The 10,204-nt window shown below is 40.7% G+C and overlaps 1 protein-coding gene across 2 annotated transcripts in view; it reads left to right on the forward strand.

Annotated features, from left to right (window-relative positions):
- YTHDF3 (YTH N6-methyladenosine RNA binding protein 3) overlaps positions 1–4,971 on the forward strand; it is a 37,987-nt gene extending 33,016 nt beyond the window's left edge. For both annotated transcript variants that reach the window (XM_038766430.1, XM_038766432.1), the window contains one exon: positions 1,898–4,971. In XM_038766430.1, the coding sequence (XP_038622358.1) occupies positions 1,898–1,921 (24 nt within the window). In that variant the 3' untranslated portion in view covers positions 1,922–4,971. The remainder of the gene's footprint in view (positions 1–1,897) is intronic.
- Positions 4,972–10,204: the final 5,233 nt, after the last annotated feature.

Here is a 10,204-nt window from a genome sequence, read left to right on the forward strand (position 1 = left end):
TAGTTACATTTTCAGCAGTTCTTTGTATAGTTGTATATTTTCAAAATAGGATGTTTATGAAAAAAGATGAGTTTGATCTAGTCAAACCTAGTTGTGGCTGTCCATTTGGAAAGAGGGATTCTGATTACCAAAACTACTGACCATATTCGGTTGAAGTTCAGTAAAATGTTCAGTGTGCTTTGTTATACTAGACAGGTAAACCAAGAGACTCTAATAATGTCCTTAGCTCAAACAGCTGTTGAAAGAGCGTAGGTTAAAAAAAAAAGTATTTATGTCTCTGTTGTATGAAGGTGTACCGCCTCTGGCTTTAAGGATTTTATAGACCAGATTAAGGCTACTTGTATACCCCTTTGAGCTCCATGGAGAAAGGACTTTTCTTTATATCTGTGTGGATATGCCCACGGAACCAGCAACAGGGCTGTGAGAATTAGAAGACTTGGGTTCTAGTCCTGGTTCTGCCTGCAGGGACTATGCCATCAGTGGTGACCCCGTCCCGGGTGACCGAGATCTCCACGAGGTGTTCCTGGCCGTCACAGACTTTGATCTCCATCAGGGACACGGCCACGTTCTCGATCGCCAGGATGACCAACTGGAGGGGGGGAGAAAGAGAAAGGGCCCAGATCAATCAGTATCCATCCATCGATCCATCTGTCAGTGGTATTATGTATATATGTATATACCTGTATATATGTTCGTACATATTTATTACTTTATTTTACTTGTACATATCTATTCTATTTATTTTATTTTGTTAGTATGTTTGGTTTTGTTCCCTGTCTCCCCCTTTTAGACTGTGAGCCCACTGGTGGGTAGGGACTGTCTCTTGATGTTGCCAACTTGTACTTCCCAAGCGCTTAGTACAGTGCTCAGCACACAGTAAGCGCTCAATAAATACGATTGATTGATTGGTGAAAGTGGCTGACCTAAGGACCACCATAAATAAAGTGGACATGCCCAGCTGGAACCCTGAAAACTAGCTGACGGACGTGGGCTATGTCACTTTGGCCATAAATGTGCCTCGTTTGAATAAGTCCTCCGACATTGCTTCACAACCTGCTCGTCTGCTTCTGTTTTCACTCTGTGGGCCTCCCCGCCCTCCCCTCACCCCTTTAGTTTGCATTCCTTCTTTAAAGGTCTGTGACCAAAGAGAAGCAGTGTGGTCTAGTGGAAAGAGCGCAGGCCTGGGAATCAGAGGACCGTAATCCTGGCTAAACCCTACTCTGCCACTTGTCTGCTGGGCGACCTTGGGCAAATCGCTACTCTGTGCGTCAGTGACCTCATCTGTAAAATGGGGATTAAGACTGTGAGCCTTATGTGAGACATGGACTGTGTCCAACCTGATTAGCATGTATCTACTCCAGCACTTAGTGCGGTGTCTGGCGCATAGTATGTGCTTAACAAATACCATTTAAGAAGCCCAGCTCTTGAAAACTGGGTGGGGACCAATTGGAATCTCTGGCCCTCAGTTTCCTCATGTAGAAAATGTAATTTCAGTACCCATTCTCTCCTCCACCCCCACCACTTAAACTGTGAGTCCCAAGAGGGATAAGGGACTCTGTCCAGCCTGATTATCTTGTATCTACCCCAGTGCTTGGCACATAGTAAACATTTTAACAAGTAACATTAAAAACGTTATTATCATCATCATTATTATTCGATCCAAATAGATCATCAGGTGATTATCCTTGTAATACTTGATATTTGCTCTTTCAAAATACTGTCTTAAACCGTTAGTAACTTTCATGAAATAGGCGCGGAACGACTATTAGTGTAAAGCAGAATTACTAGGTAGTGGCATTGTTGCCATATAAATCTAAGTTGTGAAAACAAAACGTTTGCAGATGAAATGTGGTGTTTCTTGTCATAACTTTTCTGTTTTGCCTTTTTTTTTTTCCAGGAGAGAAATAGAAACAAACAATAACTTTGGAGATGCCCTGCTAGAATTACAACACTAATGATGTAGACTCTGGAAATGCCTAATATGTCTAAGAAGGCGTTGTTAAAGCTTTTTTCTGCTTAAGGTGACATCTTTGAACACTTTAACACGAAATTGACTCTTGTAATGGTTCTCATCAGCGCATCTGCCCTTATACTCTCACCAAACACCCTTGAGAACTGTAACTTCGTCAAGCACTTTCTGTCCTGAAGCTTTTACCAGTATCTGCTGTCTTTTGTAATTATGCATCCTAGCTAAGGCACAGGAGACTGAACGAATGCAAGGATTCATTAACTCTTGGAATTTGTTAAATACTAACAATTAACCATTAGAAGTGGTTCAATGATGTAAGATTCACACTGCTTCAACTTTTTCTTTGTCGTAGTTTTTTAATTGTCAAATTTTAGCTATTCAAATAAAAAGCAAAATCATGCCATATTTAGTCCTGGAGTAAAACTCAAGTCTAAATGTTCATGTGAAAATTATTGTAGTAAACTTTAATATGGCGGAGCAACCTGACGCTGCATTTTAGCCAAATGACACGTAACCTGGAAGTATATTAGAATGACGTTTCCCTTGTTTCAAACTGGTGTTAACAGAATATTGGTATGCAGTTTGGTGGGCATCAGCAGTTAATGCACATTCTTTATTTCTTTCTCTGTAAACGTGTGTAATCGGAAAAAAAAGTGCATTTGTCTGAGGAATTCTTTTGTTGCTACCACTCAACGAATCTCAAAGGTTTGAGTAAATGTACCTCAGTCTAATCAGACTTTTTATGACCTTTATAACTACATTTAAATTCCAAAATTCCTATTTCTGGGTGTTTGCGAGCCTGACAGATTGCTATCATGAAGTAAAAATTGACTCCTCTAAGTGATTCACTAGCTAAATAAACATAATTCTTGTTTAGCAAGCATATGCTGTTTCTCAACTTTTTTCTTCCAGCTTTCGCAAAGTTTTGCATCCTCAAAATACTTTGGAAAATGCCCTTGTTCCATGGATTAAATCAGTATGTAACGAATGTGTTTGATGTTTTATCGATCAGAGCTATATAAGTGGGAATATAGCGTATATCTGTGTCTTATAGTTATCTTTTTTTTAACATCTTTTTCTTTAATTTTAACCACATATCATCATTAATGTCATTTCTCGGAAGAGATTAATTTGTATCATTAAAAATGTCAAGCAGCTGTATTAACCGATTTGACTGCATAAAATGTTGAACATTCTGTTACCGACTCCGGGGATTGCTGTTCTAGCAGGAGAAGGCTATGTAGAAAGTGATATGTTAAGGCTGAAAGTAGCAACACAGTAGCTCTGAATGCATTGGTGTTCATTCTTCATTACTTCACGTATGTTTACATCTTGTATGGCAATTATTTCATTTACTTGAATATCACTTCAGCATGAAACCTTAAAGGCGAACACAGCGTTGGTTTCTGAGGCTAGTCGCTTTCATGTACAATGTACAAATACCATATTTAAGTGAAATGATCTCGTACTTGTACACAGTAGCCATTTCACAATTCCTCACTAGAAGGGGTCTAATTGTTTCAGCTTGTTGGACGAGAATATTGAAGTCTCCATAGCGCTCACTAAAAGCAAAGATGGGCTTTTTTTAAGGGAAGATTGCATCCATTTTTACTCATTCCAGCTGTTCAAAAGGTAAGCCAAGGAAGCTCTTGATTCCTAGCTGTACACGTTTCTAATTACAGTTGGCTTTGGGTATTATCACAAAACTAATGATTGATATTTTTGATGTTCAGCACCTGAGGAGCCATCCTAAAAGTAACTGAGTTGAGATCCAAACTTACCTAACTTAAAGTTCCAGCATGATGACTGTCATTGTGCTGTCACTTTTGAGCAAGCCAGCTGATTGCAGTAGCAGACTCAGAAATGTCAGCTGTAATTAAACACTTTGAAATACAATTTGTTCATGGTGACAAGTACGTTTTTAGTGCCTTCAACTGGGATTGCTAACATCTTATATAAAATGGGTGCAATATTCCCTTTGGAAGAAGTATTTTCTACTAAAAAAATCCAGTATTCCTATAGTTTGTCAATTGGTGTCTTTTCTCTCTCCCCCGCCCACCCCGGCACACACCCCACACCTCCCCTGGCCCCCCTCTCCCAGTCAAAATTTTCTTTCTAAAGCACTCCTTTCCTCCTCCTTGGTCTTTCAGTGTAGGGATGCAAGACTTATCATCTTTGATGACAATGTCAGAGACTGCAGTCTCACCAACATATCAGGAGAATCTTTAATTGTAGGACCAAGGAAGACAGTGGCTTCTTCTATTGGGAAGAGTTCTTACCAGCAAACATTTGGAGTAATAGAAAATTCAGAAAAATGATTGATGAGGTAAATTGCTAGTTTGCTTTTTTCCAAATTCTAGGATGCACGTTTTAAAACAATTACATTCTGTAGTTTGAAATATTATTTTAAAAGGTGCTCTACATTCTGTATTGAAAAATAAGTTAACCAAAATGAGTATTCTTTTTCAGTATGTACCGGTGTTACTCGCAGATTCTTTCAAAAAAAAAAAGATTTTTCGTTTACTCTCCCAGGACAGTGCCTCAATCTTTTTTCTAATTTTGGTATCTGTTTCTGTCTGAATTAGGACACTATATGTTGCATTCTTTTTGAATACCGTGCCTGGGGATGGGGCTGATACTAAACACCTCTCAGTATGAAGAATCAGTTTTGGCAATTTAACCATTTCAGACAAATTTTGCATCCTTTTAAACTGTATAAGAAAGTTAAGAATTGTGTTTTCATTAAGTTTTGTGTGTCTTTAGTTATGCCATGTAAATTCCTTTCTTTTTCTTATGATTAAAGAAAGGGTTGTGATAAAATGGTTAGTTCATTTACCCTCACTTGTAGCAAAAACATGGGACTTTGAATTTTGTCGTGTTTGGGTTTGTTCATTCATGTGAATGATGGTACAGTTAGGTGAGAATTTCTGTTACGGTACCAAAACTCACCATTGGTCCTCTTTAATCTTGGAGGGTTTCAATAAAAACTGTTCACTCACAGATATTTTTTTTTTTATTCAGTTTTCTCCTCATTATTGTCACGTTTCACCTTCTTGGAAGGGAGTGCTGGAACTTTTTTCTTGTATATGGATGTTTTCAGACTTTAACACAAGGAGAGATGTTTGGGGTAGCATTGTCCCAGTTTGCATATTTTGACTCACCCTTTTTTTTTCCAGACAGTATATAAACTCTAGTAACTTAGTTGGGTTCTCAGTACACTGGATAGTAAAGTTTGGAGGGTGTCTTGTACCAGTTTGGCATCTCCTTCAGAGATCAGGTAAGTTACAACATTATCAGATAGAGCAATTAGTGTAGTCACTACACTAAGACATTCAGTAAACTGGCAGTTAGACAAATGTATTTTCTTGAAAGCTGCATCACCTTCAAAGTTTGTCAAATTAAATTCACTTTGAGCCCCAGACTCATGTTTTAATTGTACTTTAGGGCTTACTTAATGTCAAGCATTGTAATAATAACGATGGTATTTAAGTGCTTACTGTGTGCCGAGCAGTTATAAATACTAGCACTGGAGTAGATGCAAGGTTGGACAAGCGCTTAGAACAGTGCTCAGCACATAGTACGTGCTTAATAAATACCATAACAGTAATAATAATAGTCCCTGTCCTGTATGAGGCTCATAGATTATGTTAGGAGGGAGTAGGATTTAAAGATGCAGCAACAGAGGCACAGAGAAGTTATATGGCTTACCAAGTCACATAGATGACAGTGGCCGGAGCCAGGATTGGAATCCAGCTTCTCTGACTCCCGGGCCCACGCTGGCTTCCTTAAAGTATCTCATTTATACTTGGTTTGTAAGTCTTCATCACGAGGATGTCATACACTTAAAAAATGAGTAGGCAAAAGCCATCCAGTAGCAAGACCAAGAAACTAGTGTCCAAGTAAGTCTTAGAACAATCGCCTTCAGCCTTCTTGCTTCAGATGCTCCGATAATCATTTAAAAACTCAAATCAACACATCACTCCCCTTCTCAAAAATGGCTTCCTAATCAACATCGCTTGTTCCAGACACAACCTCTGAAACAGTGGCCTGAAGCTCTCTACCAGCCTGCTAATTTGACGAAACATTGTTTGGCTTATCCATCAGCTTCCAGTCTCAATATCTCTGTTTCACTCTGCTGCCCAAACCAGTGTTCTAAAATGTCATTCCTGCACACATCTCGCCATCCCCCAAAAGTTTCCAGTGGTTACCCATTCCTCTGCATTAAGCAGAAACTCCTCACGAGGGTACTCAACCAGCTTCCTCCCTCCTATCAATCCACTGTGCTCCACCTCCCAACTTGAACTCGCCATGCCCCTCCAGCTAACCTATGCATGGTGCTTCATTCTCCCCCTTCCTGATGCTGACCTCTTGGTCATTCATTCATTCATTCAATCGTATTTATTGAGCGCTTACTGTCTGCAGAGCACTGTACTAAGCGCTTGGGAAGTACAAGTTGGGAACATATAGAAACGGTCCCTACCCAACAGTGGGCTCACAGTCTAGAAGACTGCTCATGCCCTTACCCTGCCTGAACGTCTCTCCCTATTCAGTAGACTAAGCTGGTTGTGGTCAGGGAACATATGTCTTCCAACTCAGTTGTACATTGTAGGTCCTCAGTAACAGCAATGTTGATCCAGCGGATGACTGCTCTCCATCTTCATAGCTCTTTTGAAGTAATACCTTCCAGAAGACCTTTCCCCATTTTTTGATGGTATTAGGCACTTACTACGTGTAAAGCACTGTTTTTAGCCCTGGGTTAGATTCGAGATTATCAGGTTGGACACATTAGTCTGTTCTTTGATCCTCCTATGTAAATCTTACCACAACGTGCATTTAACTTTGCTGTCTGACTTACCATGCCATTCTTCCCACCTGGAAAGCCCACTGCAAAGCCTCATTGAGCCATTTCCCCCTTGTCCTTCAGTGCCTATGCTGAAAGGCTACCACTTCCACAAGGCATTCCCTGATCAATACCCTCCACTATGTCAGCATTATGTGTTCTTTGCATTCGTTTTCTTTGTTTATGCACTTGTACTTCAGTTCTCTGTTTTTTACGTGGCTGTCAACCTGTGGGTGTTTTTCCCTGATTGGTTGGCAAATTCCTTATATTCTTCTGCTCCTAATATATACATTCCCTAAGCACTTAGTGTGCTTAGTTCTTACATGTAAGATGACTCAGTATTGTTTGATGATTTGAATCCCCCAAAATCTTGAACTGAATCACCCAAGGGATGTTGGAGTATGTGCTGACTCCCTCCCTGCTTGGGCAGGTTTAGGCTGCCAAAGACAGGATAAAAAGAAATGGCACTCACCTGCTTCAAATAATTTACCAAACTCTCAGGGGAGAGAAAGGAAGCCAGTAAAAGATGCCAAAAGTTGTAAAGAAGCACCAGAAATTCTGAAAGGATACAATTCAGGTAAGCCCTTTGTTCTCCTACTCCAGCTGGCTGGCCCTCCAAAGGAACTTTTGGAAACTGAGGGGAGAGGAACACCAAAAAAAAAAAATCGAATGGGGGTGTGGAGCAGAGACAGTCACTTAAATTCTTTTTGTCACTGCTCCTCTTGGAGCTGGAAGCAATGAAGATGGCCAGGAGAGCGGTTTTGAGGAAGGATTTTAGCTCTGATGCTGTGCTTGAGGTAAGTGGAACTAATGGGACAACTGTTAAAAGATTGTGGGTAGATACATGCTTTATCCCAATTCTTTTTTATGGTACTTCAGTGCTTTATACCTGTTCTAAGCACTGAGTTCAACGTAATCAGGTTGGACACAGTCCATGTCCTGCCTGAGCCTCACAGTCTTAATCCCAAATTTACCAGACACTGTTCTAAACTCTGGGGTACATAGAGGCCAACTAATTTGGACACAGTCCATGTCCCACATGGGGTTTACAGTCCTAATCCCCATTTTACAGATGAAGTAAATAAGGCACACAGAAGTTAGTGACTTATCCAAGGTCACACAGCAGACATGTGGTAGAGCCTGGGTTAGAACCCAGGTCCTCCGACTCCCAAGCCTGTGCTCTTTCTACTAGGCCATACTGCTTCTCTTTGGGCACAGAGCCTTAATTGGGTTTACTGAAAGATAATGCTAATTTGGAGGCTGCATTCAGGACTGGGGAGTCGGAGAGAATCTCCTACACACTTGGTCCACGAAAATTCTGTTGTGCCAGTGCTCTCTGACATGGGGGTGAGCATTGGTCCATCAATGAATTAGAAGGGGTAAGATATTTCCAACTGCAAGTAGGAGTACATGAACATCAGTTTTTTTTTTTTGTTTTAATGGTATTTGTTCATTCAATTGTATTTATCGAGTGCTTACTGTGTGCAAAGTACTGTACTAAGCACTTGGGAGAGTCCAATATAACAGACACATCCCCGCCCACAACTAGCTTACAGTCTAAAGGGGGAGACATTAATAGAAATAAATTTTAACGGTTAAACATTGTTGAATGCTTACTTTGTGCCAAGCGCTGTACTGTGCTGGGATAGATGTAAGCTAATCAGGTTGGACAGTCCATATTCCACATAAGGTTCACAGTCATAATTCCCATTTTACAGATGAGGTGATTGGGATCCTGTGAAGTGACTTGGCCAAGATCACACAGCAGACTAGAGGCAGATTTGAACGCAGGTTCTTCTGACTTCCAGGGCTGCTCAATCCACTAGGACATGCTTCTCAGTTGTTTTTGGAGTAGTGGTAATGGTTTGTAGAGTCATCCACACTTTCACCCAGCCTTCATCATCATCATCATCACCATCATCATCATTTACTGAGCACTTACTGCAGAGCTAATCGTATTACTAAGCGCCTGGGGAAAACAGTACAACAGAGTTGGTAGACATGTTCCCTGCCTATAGCGACCTTTCATGTGAACAGTGACATGGTGTGCGAGAACGCTTGCAGAGAGAATAGGATGCAGCTTGTAGCCACAAACAGAATATTTCTGAGACCTCAACAGCCGTAGGGCAGTGCATAGTAAGGCTTGGCAGAAACCCCTGATATATCCCCCTGTTCTTGATGGAATTGGTTAACTCGTGCGGCTTTAAATTGAGAGTAATTTGAGGCCTGCCCCCCAACCCCCCAAGAAATGCTTTCTATCAGTTGCTAAGGAATAAGGTTCTTGCCCTAAGGAAGAGTTAGGGGCGGAAGCAATAAGAAGTTTCAGGTGGCTTGGGCAAAAATAGGGGGCGTGGGGTTTCAGTGGAACTATTTTTTTTTTTATGGTATTTATAAGTGCTTACTGTGTGTCAAACACCGTTCTTAGCACTGTGGTAGATACAAGTGAATTAGGGTGGACACAGACTGTGAGTCCCATGAGGGACAGGGACTAAGTAGGAGGGAAAACAGGAGGAGAACTGAGGCATGGAGAAGTTGTGATTTGTCACACCACAAGCATTTGGCAGAGCTGGGATTAGAACCAAGGTCCTCTAACTGTCTGACCTGTACTTGTTCCATTAGACCCCACTGCTTCTCTGGTTTCAAGTGAGATAAAGGTCATTAGGAAACTTCCAAGGTAACGTAGTACTGACAATCTGCGGCCTTTTTCTTGATTCATACCTGTGTGAAGTCCCGTCTCAAATGGCAAGGGATTTAAGGATTTGCTTTTTTTAAAAAAAAAATTATTTCAAAGAAATGCCATTTAATCCTGCAAATTTCTTCCATTTGGCTTCCTTATTGCTGCAGAATTGGAAGTGCTGATCTGGATCATTTTGTAAGCTTTTTAATTCTTTGTCCTTTGTTCTCCTAGGAGTTTTAGTAAGAACATCGGTCAATGAACATGGTTGATCAGCTACATGGGAGCAGATTAGTTTTTCTGTCCTTCCACCCCCAGCGCTCAATATATTCTCTACATTGCTAGTGCTTGCAAAATGTTATGGATTGATTTTTAAAGGTAGGATCTTCCACAAAGCAGAGAGTAAGAGTACTTGTTGAAAAAATGTCCTTTAGCTAAATGGGCTTTTGTCCGTTTGAAAAGGCCAGGGCCATAATAATAATTACATTTATGTGCTTACTATGTACTAAGTGCTGGGGGTGGTAGACCTTTAAGACCTTTTCAGATTGGACTCATTTTCTGTCCACAGGAAGCTCACGATGCCCTGTCCCTTATGGAGCACTTGTAAATTCACAACCTCTTGTAGCAGATTTCCTTTCAAGCACTAACATCCTTCTTCCTTTCTTCATATCTTTGAGATGGGGTTGTACTCTCCTAAGAATTTAGTCGAGTACACAAGTGC

The sequence above is a fragment of the Tachyglossus aculeatus genome, chromosome 25, assembly GCF_015852505.1.
Source record: "Tachyglossus aculeatus isolate mTacAcu1 chromosome 25, mTacAcu1.pri, whole genome shotgun sequence".
Lineage (NCBI taxonomy): Eukaryota > Metazoa > Chordata > Mammalia > Monotremata > Tachyglossidae > Tachyglossus > Tachyglossus aculeatus.